General features: G+C 41.8%; 1 protein-coding gene across 1 annotated transcript in view; it reads left to right on the top strand.

The window, feature by feature from the left end:
* Nucleotides 1-19,923, top strand: part of LOC148033661 (SIN-like family protein) — an 87,692-nt gene that overhangs the window by 30,491 nt on the left and 37,278 nt on the right. The window contains exons 5-8 of the mRNA XM_087681577.1: nucleotides 482-664; nucleotides 1,497-1,583; nucleotides 1,986-2,092; nucleotides 2,167-2,265. Of these exons, the coding sequence (XP_087537703.1) occupies nucleotides 482-664; nucleotides 1,497-1,583; nucleotides 1,986-2,092; nucleotides 2,167-2,265 (476 nt within the window). The remainder of the gene's footprint in view (nucleotides 1-481; nucleotides 665-1,496; nucleotides 1,584-1,985; nucleotides 2,093-2,166; nucleotides 2,266-19,923) is intronic.

Here is a 19,923-nt window from a genome sequence, read left to right on the forward strand (position 1 = left end):
GTTGATATGCGTGGGACCTTTTTAAGACACTCAAAATTTGCTTCAAAGAGGGGTTGGTAAGAGCCCATGTGGTTAAAGTCTCAGATAGTGCAAGTGGTTCCTAAATGCCTCCTCAGAGTTTCAGGAAATTTTTGCAGTTCATCAAAGACCTCTCTAATGTGCAAAAGCTAATTTCATGATGGAGTTTAGCATACAGTATTTGGTACACTTCACATGACTTTACTCAAACGGTCAAGTGGAGGGTGGCTATTGAACAACTTGATAGCGCTCCTAAGAAAGCCCAAGTTCGCTTATCTAAAAATTTTTGGCATCCAACTAAGGGTTTTCTTCTTCTTCATTATTACTGTTTCTTCCTTGATTGTCATTTTTCAGGTTATCCTAGCTGGTTGTGTTATAACTAGTTTACTAAGCTTTAGGTTCTTTGCAAGGTAACTTCTATGCATGGTCACCGTTTGAATTTTCATCTTTTGTTTTGGTGCAGTTGCATCTTACACCATTGCATGCAGTTGTTCAATTGAGGCCATCTTTGAAGTATTTAGATGAAGCTGACATCAGAAAAAAACAATCCAAGAAAATGATAGATGATAAAGATGAAGAGATGGCTGATGCTGGTGATGAAAGTGAAGAAGAGCAGGATGAGAAACCACAACTTGTGGCGTTAAAGGTACACACATGATAGATCACTGTTTGTACCTTTAAAGATACACACTTGTTTTTAGCTTTAAAGGCGAACATATCTGGACAATCATTGCTGTGCTGTATCCAAAAAGCTACCTCTATCTTCTCATGGTCCAAATTTTCCATCAGTTTTGATTTGTTTCCCACATCTTTCGTTGGTTGGAGGGTTGGAACCCCGGGGCGGGGGGTGTGCACCTCTAATGTCAGTTTCAACTCTTTGATCCAACTCTTTAGAGTTGGACTAAAGAGTTGGACTCTACATATTGAAGTACTGTTCTTTTCTTGAGACTTGCTATCAGCACGGGATTGAAGCTAATGAACACATTATGATCATGCATGCTCATGCATAGCCCAGGGAAATGATTCATCAGACTTGTCTTGTGAGCAATGGGGCCATGACTGATGCGTGTCCATGAAGCATTTAATGATATGGCAGCCCCTGCCGGTCCATGCCTCAAATAAAAATGGGCAGCAGTTTGGTACACAGTTATGTTTTAATCCTCCCAAAAGGAGGCAGCAGTGTGTTACACAGTTCACTTTTAATCATAAAAAATAACTCATTATTTGGGCCTCTGTGCATGCATTTGTACCAATGGTTTATTGGTTGCCATTAATCTCCCCAGCCTCTTCAATCTCATCTCTAGTGCTCCAAAGGGCTGTGCATGCTTATATGTACTTGGTACAGTCTCCCTATTTCATTTTTGGTGTGCTGCTGCATTTAATTATCTTAGCAAATCAGCTTCTGTATTGCATAAGAATAGGAGAATCTTTACTAAGCTTTTATTGAAGCATTGCTAGTGGTTCTTCTTTGTGTGCAGGTCGAGGTGAAAAAACAAGAGACTGAGCGCCAAGAACAGATGAGGCTCCAATCTCATGCATACCTGAGGCAGCTTGATGAAGCAGAGGTAGATGACCTAGTCAACTTGATTGTTGTTTTTTGATGACAAGGATGTTTGAAGCAAGTGGATATGTGTATTTAGACTTAATTGTGTACATGTTTTCTTCAATTCTTGAAGTCTGAAAATGAAGTTCATACTACTATTTTTTATGAGTGTGGCGTCCAATAAGGCTGGCTTATGAAAATCTTTGTGTGCCTCTGCTGTTGATTTTAAAGCTGTTTACGTTATTTATCAATTAAATTCTCATTTTCGTGTAGATAAATGATTTCATTAATATGCAATATTCTTTCATAGGCAATTACATTTCAGTTGTAAGTTACATTTTATTTGTGCAACTGCTCTTTCACTAGAAATCACATTTTAGATATTGTGTTGTCTTTTACTGACTGTCTTTGAATGTTTCTGCAGGCTTGGATCCCACTAGAACCACATGGGGTGGACAGTCCGGTAACTGATAACATTCGCTATGTGATGACATCAGCAGCTGGAAATGACATTTCTTTTGGCATGTCAATGTAAGATTTTATCAAACTTATTGAAACATTTATGGTAGTTTCTAGATGTGCTGAGTCTGTATTGACACTGACAGGTCGGATTATGTCAATCATCTTGTACCTGGGCGTGCAAGTTCTACTTCATCAGATGTTGCTATACAAGATGCCAGTGGAGATGCTGGTCTATCGAGGAGGTACGTTGACCTGATATCAGCACAGAACACCTGCAGATGGCTGTAGAATTTTTTGCATGCAATCGTTTAACTTACTTTGTTTCAGTTTAATGTGGAGCATTGTGAATTTTGCAGCCTGTGCGAAAATAGTTGAGCATTTATGAACTCTTAGTGCAAAGTTTTGGCTGATGAAAGACAGGATAGTGAGGCCTGAGGGTCCATTTTATGGCTAGCTTAGCCATTCTGCCAACAGTGTGAAAGGCAGTCATTTTTGCACTCTGTTTATTGCAAGTTGCTTTGTTGAATCTACTAATTTTGAATATTTTCCTTGCACGTGCTTTCCATTTCAAACAAGGTTTTCATTAACTTCATTAGAGTTTTGCATCTTTAATTTGTTATATTTAAAGGAACAAGCTAGTCAGTTAAGTCATCCCTGCTGACAATAACAAACATAGATATTCTTGACAAAGCCATACCATAGGTTCATGTACAGTGCAGGTCAGCTGCTGTGTATACTTGTCAAGTATAGGTCATATCCATGAATCATTAGCCCAACTGACCTCGAGCTTCGTTGAAGCTAAGCCAAACTTGGGCCTTGCACCATATCCTACATGACTCGTTATGAAATATGTGTTGAGAGTGTGTCACGTACAGTGTGCTGCAGTGAGAACCCTAGAGCTAACAGAGTGTACAAATCAACACAACTAACAAAAGAAGGCTCAGAGATGGAAATGAGAATGATCTAATCAACGAATGAACTCAATTAACAAACTGAGTACATTAGGTATGATACAGGATGCTCAAGGAGTGGCAGGCTGTCCAACAGCAATTCTCTCTCGATGGAGCAGGCTTAGGAATTCTGAACAAGTATATGCTAATTCGACAGATGGTGAAAACAGCAAACCACCAAACTCAATGCTGAGAACTGAAGGAAATGGTCCGGGGAGCAGCATGACAGTGAAACACAGTCAATGCAGCGGTATATGGAGCAGAGGATTTACTAAGGCTGAGAAAGGCAGCGTGGACGGAAATGCTGCACCCTTGTTTCGGCTTCTTCAGGAGTTGGCACTGGTTGTGCTGCTCCGTCTGCATTGTGCATCTCTTATCTCACTTGTATAGAGGTTCCCATATCTATTGCCCATTTCTCATTCCATTTATTTGACTTTTTTTGTTTTTCTTTTCCGGGGGTGGTGGTTTGTTTGTTTGTTGGGGTGTGCTTTGCTAGCCCACTTGTCTTCACAATGCACATGCTTCTCTAATTTGGACATTTGTTGTCGGTAAACATCTATCAATGTAGGCTTTCCTTCTCCAAAAGAGCAATAGGGAGCATATTCCTGCAACCTTTTCAAAGTTTGGAGCCATGAAGTTATATATATGTTTGTTAATAAAATAGTGGCAATGGTGCTTACGTAGCAGTTATGGTCTTCATCGTTTTATTCTCTTATCTTTTCATACTTTTCATTTTGCATATACAGGCACTAGATCAAGCTTCTTTTCCTAGCTTGATCTCCAGAATATTTGGCATTCTGAAAGTATGTCTCTTGGCTATGGAGATTCCTTCCCAGCCCCTTCAAAGTATGGCTTCTTATTCTTCTTAGGGAAAAGGATTACAATTCACAAGAATAATGAATGCTGGTACAATATGGTATTTCTCTCTTTCCAGGATAACTCAGCTCCTTGGGCTGCATCATGCAGACCTTTGAAATTGGACATTGCCTCCCTCCCTATGACCTCTCAAAATAATAGGTATGCTCTGATACCATGTCAAAACAAGCGATAGTGCAGAGAGTGTTTAGAAATACCCTAACACAGAAACACAAATAACACTGTACGACAAAGCACAAACTGATAGAAAAATACAATTAGGGTTAGGGTAACTCAGAGACAAGGAACACAAAGGATGAATGAAGTGATATGACTTTCGAATATACAATGCTCATGCAACAAACACAGTGTCGAGCTAAAATATGCATTACTTGCTGATTAGCCTCTTAAAAAGCCCCAAAACGCACTAAAAATGCTCTTTTAGAGTAAAACCCTATAACGGGGAGCGGTTTGAGAGAGTTTGGTGGAAATCCTAAAACGGGGAGCGGTTCAAGAAAGTTTAGTGGAAACCCTAATTTTTGGGGCGCCCTTCCACATCTATAAATAGACAGGCTGCCCCCATTCAGCCATCATCCTTGTTTGCTGGTTACACCAGCCCACACACCCTTTGCTGCTGTTGATGCCCAGTTTCTAGCCTGCAGCCTGTCTCCATCTGTTGTCCGGCATCATCGACTGCAGCCACATCATCTTCAGCCTGTCCATTGCTGTAGGCGATAGCTTTCAGCTATTGGCGATTGCTCTAAACTGTCCCAGACTGCTGTTCAGCCTGCTGTCCATCATCTGCAGGGTCAGCCAGCCTGCGTTTTCAGCATTGCAGGCCTTGACACTCTCAGACACTGTTTCAGCCCGCTGTTTACAGCAGACTGTGCACAGTTTTCAGCCCCCGATCGGTGGTACACTGCTGCGTTTACCAGTTTCCAGCCTCCAGACTGCTGCATTTTGGTGACCAGTCTGTTGCCATTAACTATTCAGCACTCCTACACTCCGATTGGTGGTCACAGACTTGGGATCTGTCTTCGGTGGACGTCATACTCCGACATTGCTTTGCCCTTGAGCACACTGTACACTCTTACATTCATTTACAACATTCGTTCACTTCAGAGTTGTGTTCTCTCTCTCCCTTCTTCTGTTTGTGTTTGAGTTTTGAGTTTTGCGTTTAGGGTTTGAGTTTTGCCCTCTGTGTCTGTGTCTGTGTCTTTGTGTTTCGGCCGTGGTCGTACACTCTATGTGTCCTCAGTGCAAACCCTAGCAGTCTTCTTAACATGGTATCAAAGCCGGTGCTCTTGTAAAGAGTATCCTGCAAAATTGTTGAGAGCTAGTCTTTGCGCGAGGCACACAATACGACTCGTAACCAAATCACAATGTCCCAGACACCTTATTCTCCAGTTCTTATGATGTCTTATCAGGCTTCTCCATCGTTGGAGGCCCTGAGATAGCATTATGGACTCGGTGAGGAGAATGACACTCCACCTTCACGAGATTTCACTAACATGACAAAGGAGGCATAGTTACCAGAATCGGGGAACGAGACCCCCTGGAACGGGGGAACGCCTAAAGTTAGAGAACGGGATGGAGGAAACGGCATATATATATATATATATATATATATATATATATATATATATATATATATATAGAGAGAGAGAGAGAGAGAGAGAGAGAGAGAGAGAGAGAGAGAGAGAGAGAGAGAGAGAGAGAGAGAGAGAGAGAGAGAGAGAGAGAGAGCTCTCATAGATTAAGTTAGTTGGAAGATTGCAAATTGGTTTATCTAGTAGTATGGTGGAAGTGAGAAGGGTGGCATGATATGCTAGGTACAATATGGGACAACTAGATTATGGGTAGTAGTATGGTAGGCATTGAAAAGGTCATGTTCGACGTGCCAATTTAGTGACCTAATGGATCACGCTTTTCAAGGGGGGACCAACAACACAATTAGTAGCAACATGATTAGTAATCATATGTCACACACACCCACACAAGCACACATGTTTGTATATATGTGTGTGTATGTGCATCTATCTCGTGTGTGTCTCACCCGCTCACTCACTCAGGCGGGTCGGAGAGGCGGTGGGTCGTAGGCCAGGCGGGCAGGAGAGGCGGGAGCAGGTAGGGCCAAGGCGAGGTAGTCGGGAGTAGGCGGGCGAGGCAAGCGGAGCAGGCGACAGAGACGGGAGCAGGCGTGTTCTAGGGAACGGCTTGAAACGGCGCGGAATGGGAAGGAACGGGGCTGGGAAGAAGCAGGAACGTTCCATAGGCGTTTCGCTGCTAGACACATGCTGGAACACGTTAATCCGTTCCTAAGGCTCGGAACGGGCGTTCCTTGTTTCTATGAGAGGACTTTGAGGAGTACTATCGCAATAAGTACGGTGATGTTTACACCCCACCTACCAGTTTTGCTACCACATCCGGACCGGTTGGTAAAGCTGGCCACCTCTCCGATCATGGAGGACATACTACGGCATTCGGAATGTTTGGCGATCTATCTTCATCATCTTAGCCAGGTCCAAGATCAGGTTTGTACAATTCTTTTGTGTTACATGAATCAAGACCCTCGCCTGTTTTTTCTTTTGAGATACAGGTTTTAGATGGCTTTGCGTATGTGAACTTTAATAGAGAGGGCCCACGAAGCAGACGAAATTCAAGTACATCTACAACTTCTGTTTCATTTGAGCATATCACACACTTGTCACTTTTCTCCCATTCCGCCCTCTTCTATATCACACCTTGATAATCTCTCATCATCTTTCCAAAATCTTGGATTACACTCCATATCTGCTTCACACACCCTAGGGGTTGGATCTTTCATCCCCGCTCCTAGCACATTTTCCTTCACCCCATTCTCCACCTCTTTGCACCATGGTACTTTGTTAGGGGGGAATGCCATCCTTTAATACAGTGCCTCTCACCTTTAAGGAAATGAGCGCATCTATAACTCCTCGGTCGATTGTGATGGGAATCCTCTCACCTTTCAGCAAATGAGCACACCTATAACTCTTGAGTCGATTGTGATGGGCATCCCCCTCACTATGCCCAGCTTCACATCTCCCATGACTACTCATACGCAGGGGTTTCCATCCTCAGCTTATGGTGCGTCTTCACTCTCCTTGGGTTACACCTATGCAGGGATTCCCATCGTCTGCTCCCAGTGTTCCCATCCCACCTCCTTGGGTTCCTCATGTGGCTACCATGCCCATGCCTAGTCAGCCCATCCCTACCTATGGATCCACCTTGCACACTATCTGCATGCCTGGTGGGTACTCTAGGGCCCATTTCCAAGTGTACTCCACTCCCTCATCCTTCCCCTACTACACTTTTTCACACTATCCATCTTCGAGCACTACCACTCCTGTTGCAACGGCCAAGAATGCCTTCATGGATAACACACATTTTAACGGGTCAAATTTCACTACTTGGTCGAATTTCATGCAACAAGTGCTTGAGTCTCAGGGTCTTTGGGACCTTGTCATTGGTCTAGAGTCTATGCCGGACCCTCGACTAGCTCACCCTGACTACATCCGTCAATGGAGACTCCGCAATGCTACAACCAATGTTGAGCCGATGCAGGGATTGCTTCCTGAGTTTCACTCTCAGTTGCAGCACTTCCCGCTCGTGTCAGACCGTTGGAGTCACCTTCTGGATCGCTATGCGGATCGTGATCGTACTCGGCGCATCAATCTCGACTTTGAGCTTCAAGAGTTCTCTCTTAACGAAGTGGATGATTTAAAAGTCAAGCTGGCTGACTATAGGTGGTTACTTGCTGACTTCGCCACTACAGGCTCTCCAAAGTCAAATGATGATTAGGTTACATTCTTCTTGAATAAGTTGCCCGCAAAATACTTCGATTTCATTCATCACATCATCTCTCAATCTCGATTGCCAACCTTCTACGAGTTTGAGTGCCAGTTCTTGCGTTACGCAAGGCTGTATGATTAAGTCCACAAGAAATCCTCATCACAGCCTTATTTAGAGTAGAGGGCGTTGGTTGCCTCTTCTTCGGGAGGAAAAACCACCAGTGGCAAGAACTCACTACATGCGAAGGCAAGCGAATCAAAGGGTGACTTCTCTTTCTTAGAGGGAACCAAATAATCAAGACCTCTCTGGCAGCAACTTTCTAAGAAAAACCGGTTTTGCACACATTGGTAGAGAGCAGGCCATGTGGACAAGGAGTGTCGCTCCATGTCACAACTCTATAGAAACAGAATTTGTATCTTTTTTCATTAATTTGTATATATAATGATTTATTAAATTTGTTTCCTTTGCACTAATTAGATATAAAGAAAAGTGCATTGGAGCTGGCCACTGATGAGTGGTCACAGGTTATGGTGGACCCACGCGGTGGGTTAGAGAAAAGATAGTTCACATTTCCATCTATATGGCTCGATTGGGCACCTGTGACTAGAACTCACGCATATCAGGGTTAGACTCGCACATAGAAAGGATTTACGTCTTGAAGTGTGGGCTAGATCCGCTAGAACAGACAGTTACAGTCAACAAGATGGCATGATCATGAAATGCTTGTACAATGTGCATGTGTGGGCTGAAAGCTTGAAATGCACATTTCTTTGCATAGGAAAGTCACATGAAGATTCTGATATCGTTTTTGCGATGTATACGGAAAAAACTTTCATATGACACCCATATTGGGGGTCCCTAAATTTTAGGAGCCTCGAATTAGCCTAAAAATGCTAGTCCTAAAAAATAGGGATGTCATTCTAAAAATAGTAAATTCTGTACGTTGACTGTGCTTACTAAACTTGGTTATTTCTATTCTTGACAGTATTCAGCCCAAAAAGGAAGGCCATAGAGAACAGACAAGTGTCAAGACACTTGTCACACAAGTTTCCAAGTGTTCCACCACTTGTCACTTCTCATGACATGGCACTCCACTTTTCCCTTTTGTACTAGCTCTTCCCTCTCCTATCAATAAGAGCTCGTTTTTCTTCATTCAGCATCATTTTTCTTTGCTGTAAACTCATGTACAGTACCCACAGATAGCCAGAAACTGGCCCCATCCATCCCCATCATCATCCCCCACTTCTCCATTATCAAATTCCTCTATATTTCCTCTTCTATCATTGGTGTTTTACAAGACAGCAAGCCTGTAAATTCATTACAGCACCTCCTTCTCGAGCTCTTTCTTTCATTGTAGCAACAAGAAGCAAGCCCTATCCATGTACTGCTGATCAACGATGAAGAAAGGCTGATTTCCCCTCTTTCTTCTCTCATACTGTAAAGAAATCAGTTCTTATCATTGCATAATAGATAATGCATGTGTGTTTGTACATCTTTGCATGATCCTGTGAGAGTGAGAATTACTTCTCCTCACTCTCGGGTTGATTGTAACTAGGCTCTTCCCTAAGGGACTTTGTGCAGAAATACATTCCTTCGGGGGGGGGGGGAGGTTTTGCCTATCTTCAACCCTCAATCTTGTCTCCGTTACTTTTATATTTTCATGGCTGTAATTTTGAGAGTAATTTTCATTTTCAGCTTTAAGTGTTCATTCTCTTTTATATTAAATCTCGAAAACAAGCGAATATCATAATTGTTAAGCATACTACGTTGTTCGGGGCATTTACAGTTGTATCAGAGCTTTGGCTCGGTCCTCACCCCAACAGTGGTAGTGCTTACAATTATAAGTTTGTTTGTTTTCAGCCCTTGCATTGAGTGCTTGAGCATATATTTTTTTAGAGTCTCAATGGATCAGTCGAGTGCTATCCTTCAAGCCATTCAAAGTCTAAGAGAGGAGAATGAGCAAATTCGTGAGCAACTTCTCAAACTAGAAAAAGTTGAGAATCCCAAAGAATTCAAGGAAAGAAGCCCATTTGCTTCAAGGAGACAAAGCCATAGCAATGAAAGGAGCCGATCAAGAAGTCCAACTACTTCTAAGAGGCAGTCCCATTCTACTTCAAGACAAAGAAAGAGATCGTATCGAAGCTCATCCTCTTCTTCAAAGTCATCTGGCGCCTACTCTGATGGACCCTCTTCTAGTAACGAAGAGTCACACCCTTCTCGTGGAAGACCTCATCATCGTCAAAGGCGTCGACATTCTTCACTCTCGTCTCCATCTTCATCTCCATCAAGCACTTCATCATTTTCAACCTCAAGATCCGGGCATGGACGAAGGCATAAGAAGAAGAAGAAGACTAAGTCACTATCTCACTTGAAAAGAAGATCAAGTTCGGTATGTATAATGGTTCCAATCCTGATCTTCTTCTGAAGTTTATTCGTCAATTTTAAATTTTGTATGGTCGTGACAAGTATAAAGAAAAAGAAAAGATTAAGCTTGCAGCTTTACATTTGACCGACTTAGCCCATACTTGGTGGACGGGGTTGGAATATGATCATGCTGCCCTAAAATCATGGCGGTCCTTTATTCGCATGATCCAAACCAATTTCTTCCTGTTCATCTCAAAAGAGACGTAAAAATGGAATGGGATCGGCTTTGGCAAAGGAAAAATGAGTCACTTGGTGACTATACCAAGAGATTTTGGGAGCTCCTTTTGAAGGTCCACCATTTCAAGAAGATCAGCAGTTCGGAAAAGCTTAGGAAGTTTCAAGGAGGCTTGCATTTTAAACTTCGTATTGCTCTTAATCATTATCATTGTTCTAGTCTCAGGGAACTCATTGACCATGCTGAGACATGGAAAATGGAGCACAATGGCAACAAATCATTCCAAAAGAATGATAAGAAGAGAGTAACTGATGATGAGGAGTATTCAGCCCCAAATGAAGGACAAAAACAGTGGCAAAAGCAGCCATCAAATCAAAAGAAGACGAAGCCCTGTGCACCTCCTAATGCTCCTCAATTTCGCTCCAATCTATACCCACAAGTAAAGCAACTTTCGGAAGAAGAAAAGCAGTGCTTCATGAAAGAAGGGAAGTGCTTTAAATGTGGACAAACATGCCATATAGCCAAGCAATGTCCAAACAAAGAACAAAGCAAGGTTTCTGACAACAAGCCTAAGTCGCCAGTGAAAATCAATGAAAATCAATGCTATCAGTGATGTAGTTGCAAACACAACTCACACTCCAGAGATGCGCAGATTATTAAAAGCTTGGAGACAGTTGCAATGTAAGCAAGCACTATTCTTGATAGATCTTGGGGCGAATGAAAATGTCATTTCCTTGGAATTAGCTAAAGAGCTTGGATTAAAGAGTGAAGAGATGGACACTCCGGCAGAAGTTCGCCAAGCTTTAAATGCCGATGAAGGTGACACAGTGAAGAGTGTGACACCCTACATTGGCAAGCTCAAGTTTCAAATTCAAGGCTACAGGGACAAAGATACCTTTTGTATCGGAGACCTTGATGGTTGCGATGTGATTCTTGGCATGCCGTGGAATCATAGAGTAGATTCAACCATCTTCTCTCAGAAAAAGAAGGTAGAACTCACCAACAAAGGCAAGAAGTACGAGATCCAAGCTGGAGTTTCTAGAGACACCATACCTATGGTAAGCCATATGCAAGTCTCTAGAGCAATTAAGGATTGTGTTCAATGTTGTTTACTTTATGTCACTGATGTAAAAGATAATATGAATGCTGAAAACTAAGAGCGACTTCAACTCTTGGAAAAGTATAAAGATTGTTTTTCGGAAGATCTTTCTTATCAGCTTCCCCCAGAAAGGCCAGAAGACCATCATATTGATATTATTCCGGGCAGTTCTCCTCCTTATATAGCACCATACCGTGTGAGCTGTCCTCAACAAGAAGAAATCAGAAAGCAAGTCGAAGACCTACTCAACCGTGGGCTAATTAGGCCAATTAGCTTACCATTTTGTTCACCAGTGTGATTCTTGTTCAAAAGAAAGATGGCACATTCAGGATGTGCCTTGATTATCGAGTCCTCAACAAATCCCAGAATTGACGACATTTTGGATCGTCTAGGAGACTCAAAGGTTTTCAGCCGCATTGATCTAAAGAGTGGTTATCATCAAATTAGGGTAATACCACAAGATGTACACAAAACTGCTTTCCGCACTTCATACGGTCTTTATGAATTCTTGGTGGTTCCTTTCGGATTAACCAATGCACCAGCCACCTTTAATCGAATGATGGAGCGCATCTTTAGAGAGCATTGACAATATGTCGGTACTTTCTTTGATGATATTCTTATCTTTAGGAAGAATGAAGAGGAGCATCATTAGCACTTGGAGATTGTTCTACAATTACTTCAACAAAATCAACTCTTGGTAAATGGTAAAAAGAGTGAATTTTTCATGCATAAAATAAATTACCTTGGGCATGTCATCTATTCTGAAGGGATTCAGATGGATCCTGAAAAGATCAGGATAATCCAAGAATGGCCTCATCTTCACGATGTACATGAGGTGCGATCGTTTCTTGGCTTATGCTCTTATTACTGCCACTTCATCAAGGATTTTGCACATATGGCTTCTCCACTTCATGACCTTACAAAGAAGAAGATCTCTTTCCAATGGAAGGAAAAAGAGAAGGCAGCCTTCACAAGGCTGAAAACAGCTCTTACTTTTGGACTTGTTCCTATTATTCCAGATTTGGTAAAACTATTTGTGGTGGAAGCAGATGCTGGCGGTGATTGTATGGGTACAGTGCTAAATCAAGAAGGCCATGTCGTAGCCTTTGAAAGTCGCCATCTAAATGATGTGGAGAAAAGGTATGACATGTATGAAAAGGAGCTCTTAGCAGTGGTTCATGCTTTGAAGATATGGAAACATTATCTTTTAGGCAATGAATTTGTTATTAAAACTGATCATCAGAGCTTGAAGTATTTCAAGACTCAAAAGCATTTGCAGGATGACTGGGCAGACCATCCTCAGTTGTTGTAGCTTTACCTTGATGCCTTTCAGTTAGAGCCAACTTTGGATTGGGCTCTATCAGGTTTAGTAGGGGAAGGGTCCAGAGTACCACCTGATACTCAAGGGGGATGTAGCACTTCCACTCCTCTAGGAATGGACTGTTCTCGTGTATAGTGGATCTCAGATGTATTCAGCATGCATCCAAGGTACTGTGCTGACAGTATGTCTGCCATGAGGTCACTATTCAGTGTACTAGTCACTGTGGTATGTATGCAGATGGGTATGGTTTTCACTGCAGCTTTGAAACTGTACATTTGCATCAGGTTATGATCATAAGAGACTGATTACCGAGTGCTAGTTTTCAGTGTATGATCATTAGTTTCAGTGGTATTCAGCTGGTTCTATGGACAGCAGCATGTGTATTGAATGCCATTGACAATTCAGCCATGGTTTCGGCTCGGTTTATACTTTACTATGGTTGTGTAGTCAGCACTGTTGAGAAACAAGAATTTGGGATGCATCTGATGAGTTTCTCGCATTAGTTTTGGACTATTGTTGAGCTTTATGCTATGTTTGTGCCGGCTGGAAATTTTCAGAAAATGGTGGGCATATGAGATATTTAGCCAGTAGTGGCCAATGTTGTGTTGACTCTGATGCCTTGTGGAAATTCCAATGTAGTATTGTTTACTTTGACACATTACAGTGCAATCGAGGACGATTGCAAGGATTTCAAGGGGGTGGTCTGGCACGAGGACGTGAAAATTTGATGCTTTGCTTATGTTTAATTGGCATTTGATTAAAGGATTAATCAAATGTGCAATTAAAAGATGCACATGTGTTGCAAATGTGAGGTGCAAGCTACTTTTTTATAGTTGAAAGTTGAAGGACCCTCTGAAAAAGATGGGTGTCAAAGGCAAAAGTTGTAACAAGTTACACTTGTTAGATTCTAGGTGAATTTTGGTGTTAGTTTGCTCCTAGTACCATTAATTGGCCATTAAGTGTCAGTGGGTGACACTAGGGACTAGGCGTTAATTAATGGATTAACACTTGTCCAAGGGTTAATTAATGCATGGGACCACTTTGGGTTGCAAATGGCCTAGCCAATTAATTGACCCTTGGACAAGTGTTAATCCATTAATTACTGAGACCGAGATGAACTACTCAATGATAGAAAGAGAAGGTCTGGCCATGGTATTTGCCCTGAAGAAGTTTCGGCATTATTTATTAGCCACGCCTTTCACTTTCTTTGCGGACCATCAAGCCTTGCTATATTTAATAAACAAAGAAGAAGAGAAAATGCTTTTGAGTCTTGAAATACTTCAAGCTCTGATGATCAGTTTTAATAAGGAATTCATTGCCTAAAAGATAATGTTTCCATATCTTCAAAGCATGAACCACTGCTAAGAGCTCCTTTTCATACATGTCATACCTTTTCTCCACATCATTTAGACGGCGGCTTTCAAAGGCTACAGCATGGCCTTCTTGAGTTAGCACTGCACCAATACAATCACCGCAAGCATCTGCTTCCACCACAAATGGTTTTACCAAATCTGGAACGATATGAACAGGTCCAGAAGTAAGAGCTGTTTTCAACCTTGTGAAGGCTGCCTTCTCTTTTTCCTTCCATTGGAAAGAGGTCTTCTTCTTTGTAAGGTCATGAAGTGGAGAAGCCATATGTGCAAAATGCTTGATGAAGCGGCGGTAATAAGAGCATAAGCCAAGAAACGATCGCACCTCATGTACATCATGAAGATGAGGCCATTCTTGAATTATCCTGATCTTTTCAGGATCCATCTGAATCTCTTCAGAAGAGATGACATGCCCAAGGTAATTTATTCTATGCATGAAAAATTCACTCTTTTTACCATTTACCAAGAATCGATTTTGAGTCTTGAAATACTTCAAGCTCTGATGATCAGTTTTAATAAGGAATTCGTTGCCTTAAAGATAATGTTTCCATATCTTCAAAGCATGAACCACTGCTAAGAGCTCCTTTTCATACATGTCATACCTTTTCTCCACATCATTTAGACGGCGGCTTTCAAAGGCTACAGCATGGCCTTCTTGAGTTAGCACTGCACCAATACAATCACCGCAAGCATCTGCTTCCACCACAAATGGTTTTACCAAATCTGGAATAATATGAATAGGTCCAGAAGTAAGAGCTGTTTTCAGCCTTGTGAAGACTGCCTTCTCTTTTTTCTTCCATTGGAAAGAGATCTTCTTCTTTGTAAGGTCATGAAGTGGAGAAGCCATATGTGCAAAATGCTTGATGAAGCAGCGGTACTAAGAGCATAAGCCAAGAAACGATCGCACCTCATGTACATCATGAAGATGAGGCCATTCTTGGATTATACTGATATTTTCAGGATCCATTTGAATCCCTTCAGAAGAGATGACATGCCCAAGGTAATTTATTTTATGCATGAAAAATTCACTCTTTTTACCATTTACCAAGAGTTGATTTTGTTGAAGTAATTGTAGAACAATCTCCAAGTGCTAATGATGCTCCTCTTCATTCTTGCTAAAGACAAGAATATCATCAAAGAAAGTACCGACATATTGTCGATGCTCTCTAAAGATGCGCTCCATCATTCGATTAAAGGTGGCTGGTGCATTGGTTAATCCGGAAGGAACCACCAACAATTCATAAAGACCTTATGAAGTGCGGAAAGCAGTTTTGTGTACATCTTGTGGTATTACCCTAATTTGATGATAACCACTCTTTAGATCAATGCAGCTGAAAACCTTTGAGTCTCCTAGACGATCCAAAATGTCGTCAATTCTGGGAATAGGAAACCAATTCTTCACAGTGATTTTGTTGAGGGCTCGATGATCAATGCATATTCTGAATGTGCCATCTTTCTTTTGAACAAGAAGAATGGGTGAACAAATGTTGAGCTACTTGGCCTAATTAGCCCACGGTTGAGTAGGTCTTCGACTTGCTTTCTGATTTCTTCTTGTTGAGGACGGCTCACACGGTATGGTGCTATATTAGGAGGAGAATTGCCCGGAATAATATCAATATGATGGTCTTCTGGCCTTTCTGGGGGAAGCTGATAAGAAAGATCTTCCGAAAAACAACCTTTATACTTTTCCAAGAGTTGAAGTCGCTCTTGGTTTTCAGCATTCATATTATCTTTTACATCAGTGACATAAGGTAAACAACATTGAACACAATCCTTAATTGCTCTAGAGACTTGCATATGGCTTACCATAGGTATGGTGTCTCTAGAAACTCCAGCTTGGATCTCGTACTTCTTGCCTTTGTTGGTGAGTTCTACCTTCTTTTTCTGAGAGAAGATGGTTGAATCTAGTCTATGATTCCAGGGCATGCTAAGAATCACATCGCAACCATCAAGGTCTCCGACACAGAAGGTATCTTTGTTACTGTAGCCTTGAATTTGAAACTTGAGCTTGTCAATGTAGGGTGTCACAGTTTTCACTATGTCACTTTCATCGGCATTTAAAGCTTGGCGAACTTCTGCCGGAGTGTCCATCTCTTCATTCTTTAATCCAAGCTCTTTAGCTAATTGCAAGGAAATGACATTTTCATTCGCCCCAAGATCTATCAAGAATAGTGCTTGCTTACCTTGCAACTATCCCCAAGCTTTTAATAATTTGCGCATCTCTGGAGTGTGAGTTGTGTTTGCAACTACATCACTGATAGCATTGATTTTCACTGGCGACTTAGGGTTGTTGTCAGAAACCTTGCTTTGTCCTTTGTTTGGACATTGCTTCGCTATGTTGCCTGTTTGTCCACATTTAAAGCACTTCCCTTCTTTCATGAAGCGCTGCTTTTATTCTTCGAAAAGTTGCTTTGCTTGTGGGTATAGATTGGAGCGAAATTGAGGAGCATTAGGAAGTGCATAGCGCTTCATCTTCTTTTGATTTGATGGCTACTTTTGCCGCTGTTTTTGTCCCTCATCATCAGTTACTCTCTTCTTATCATTCTTTTGGAATGATTTGTTGCCATTGTGCTCCATTTCCCATGTCTCAGCATGGTCAATGAGTTCCCTGAGACTAGAACAATGATAATGATTAAGAGCAATACGAAGTTTAAAATGCAGACCTCCTTGAAACTTCTTAAGCTTTTCCGAACTGTTGATCTTCTTGAACCTTCAAAAGTAGCTCCCAAAATCTCTTGGTATAGTCACCAAGTGACTCATTTTTCCTTTGCCAAAGCCGATCCCATTCCATTTTTATCTCTCTTTTGAAATGAACAGGAAAAAATTGGCTTTGTATCATGCGAACAAAGGACCGCCATGATTTTGGGGCAGCATGATCATATTCCAACCCCGTCCACGAAGTATGGGCTAAGTCGGTCAAATGTAAAGCTGCAAACTTAATCTTTTCTTTTTCTTTATACTTGTCACGACTATACAAAATTTGAAATTGACGAATAAACTTTAGAAGAAGATCAGGATTTCGGGAACCATCATACATACTGTACTTGATCTTCTTTTTAAGTTGAGATAGTGACTTAGTCTTCTTCTTCTTCTTATGCCTTCGTCCATGCCCGGATCTTGAGGTTGAAAATGATGAAGTGCTTGATGGGGATGAAGATGGAGACGAGGGTGAAGAATGTCGACGCCTTTGACGATGATGAGGTCTTCCACGAGAAGGGTGTGACTCTTCGTTACTAGAAGAGGGTCCATCAGAGTAGGCGCCAGATGACTTTGAAGAAGAGGATGAGCTTCGACACGATCTCTTTCTTTGTCTTGAAGTAGAATGGGATTGCCTCTTAGAAGTAGTTGGACTTCTTGATCGGCTCCTTTCATTGCTATGGCTTTGTCTCCTTGAAGCAAATGGGCTTCTTTCCTTGAATTCTTTGGGATTCTCAACTTTTTCTAGTTTGAGAAGTTGCTCACGAATTTGCTCATTCTCCTCTCTTAGACTTTGAATGGCTTGAAGGATAGCACTCGACTGATCCATTGAGACTCTAAAAAAATATATGCTCAAGCACTCAATGCAAGGGCTGAAAACAAACAAACTTATAATTGTAAGCACTACCATTGTTGGGGTGAGGACCGAGCCAAAGCTCTGATACAACTGTAAACGCCCCGAACAACGTAGTATGCTTAACAATTATGATATTCGCTTGTTTTCGAGATTTAATATAAAAGAGAATGAACACTTAAAGCTGAAAATGAAAATTACTCTCAAAATTACAGCCATGAAAATATAGAAGTAACGGAGACAAGATTGAGGGTTGAAGATAGGCAAAACCTCCCCCCCCCCCCCCCCCCCCCCGAAGGAATGTATTTTTGCACAAAGTCCCTTAGGGAAGAGCCTAGTTACAATCAACCCGAGAGTGAGGAGAAGTAATTCTCACTCTCACAGGATCATGCAAAGATGTACAAACACACATGCATTATCTATTATGCAATGATAAGAACTGATTTCTTTACAGTATGAGAGAAGAAAGAGGGGAAATCAGCCTTTCTTCATCGTTGATCAGCAGTACATGGATAGGGCTTGCTTCTTGTTGCTACAATAAAAGAAAGAGCTCGAGAAGGAGGTGCTGTAATGAATTTACAGGCTTGCTGTCTTGTAAAACACCAATGATAGAAGAGGGAATATGGAGGAATTTGATAATGGAGAAGTGGGGGATGATGATGGGGATGGATGGGGCCAGTTTCTGGCTATCTGTGGGTACTGTACATGAGTTTACAGCAAAGAAAAATGATGCTGAATGAAGAAAAACGAGCTCTTATTGATAGGAGAGGGAAGAGCTAGTACAAAAGGGGAAAGTGGAGTGGCATGTCATGAGAAGTGACAAGTGGTGGGACACTTGGAAACTTGTGTGACAAGTGTCTTGACACTTGTCTGTTCTCTATGGCCTTCCTTTTTGGGCTGAATATTGTCAAGAATAGAAATAACCAAGTTTAGTAAGCACAGTCAACGTACAGAATTTACTATTTTTAGAATGACATCCCTATTTTTTAGGACTAGCATTTTTAGGCTAATTCGAGGCTCCTAAAATTTAGGGACCCCCAATATGGGTGTCATATGAAAGCTTTTTCCGTGTACATCGCAAAATCGGTATCAGAATCTTCATGTGACTTTCCTATGCAAAGAAATGTGCATTTCAAGCTTTCAGCCCACACATACACATTGTAGAAGCATTTCATGATCATGCCATCTTGTTGATTGTAATTGTCTGTTCTGGCGGATCTAGCCGACACTTCAAGGCATCAATTCTTTCTGTGTGTGAGTCTAACCCTGATATGCGTGAGTTCAAGTCACAGGCGCCTAATCGGGCCATATAGATGGAAGTGTGAACTATCTTTTCTCTAATCCACCGCGTTGGTCCACCATAACCTGTGACCACTCATCAGTGTCCAGCTCCAATGCACTTTTCTTTATATCTAATTAGTTCAAAAGAAACAAATTTAATAAATCATTATATAGACAAATTAATGAAAAAAGATACAAATTCTATTTCTATAGAGTTGTGACAGGTGTTGAGCTAAAATATGCATTACTTGTTGATTAGTCTCTTAAACAACTCCAAAACACACTAAAAATGCTCTTTTAGAGTAAAACCCTAAAACGGGGAGCGGTTCGAGAAAGTTCAGTGGAAACCCTAAAACGGGGAGCGTTTCGAGAAAGTTTAGTGAAAACCCTAATTTTTGATGCGCCCTTTCACATCTATAAATAGAGAGGCTGCCCCCGTTCAACCATCAGCCTTGTTTGTAGGTTACACCAGCCCACACAACCTCTGCTGTTGTTGGCACTCAGTTTCCAGCCTGCAATCCGCCTCCATCTGTTGTCCAGCCACCATCAGCGATTGCAGCCACATCATCTTCAGCTTGCCCATTGCTGTAGGCGACAGCTCTCAGCTGCTGGCGAGTGCTCCAAACTGTCCCAGACTACTGTTCAGCATGCTGTCCATCATCTCCAGGGTCAGCCAGCCTGCGTTTTCAGCATTGTAGGCCCTGACACTCTGAGACACTGTTTCAGCCTGCTATTTACAACAGTCTGTGCAGAGTTTCCAGTCCCCAAGCGGTGGTACATTGCTGCGTTTACCAGTTTCGAGTCCCTAGACTACTGCGTTTTGGTGACCAACCTGTTGCCATTCACTATTCAGCACTCCTACGCTTCGACTGGTGGTCATAGACTTGGGATCCGTCTTCGGTGGACGCCACACTCCGACATTGCTCTGCCCTTGAGCACATTGTACACGCTTACATTCATTTACAACATTCATTCACTTCAGAGTTGTGTTCTCTCTCTCGCTTCTTCTGTTTGTGTTTGAGTTTTTGAGCTTGAGTTTTGAGTTTTGCGTTTAGGGTTTGA

Source organism: Lygodium microphyllum, chromosome 7 (assembly GCF_053477565.2).
Source record: "Lygodium microphyllum isolate KBCC chromosome 7, Lygodium_microphyllum_v1.1.10, whole genome shotgun sequence".
Lineage (NCBI taxonomy): Eukaryota > Viridiplantae > Streptophyta > Polypodiopsida > Schizaeales > Lygodiaceae > Lygodium > Lygodium microphyllum.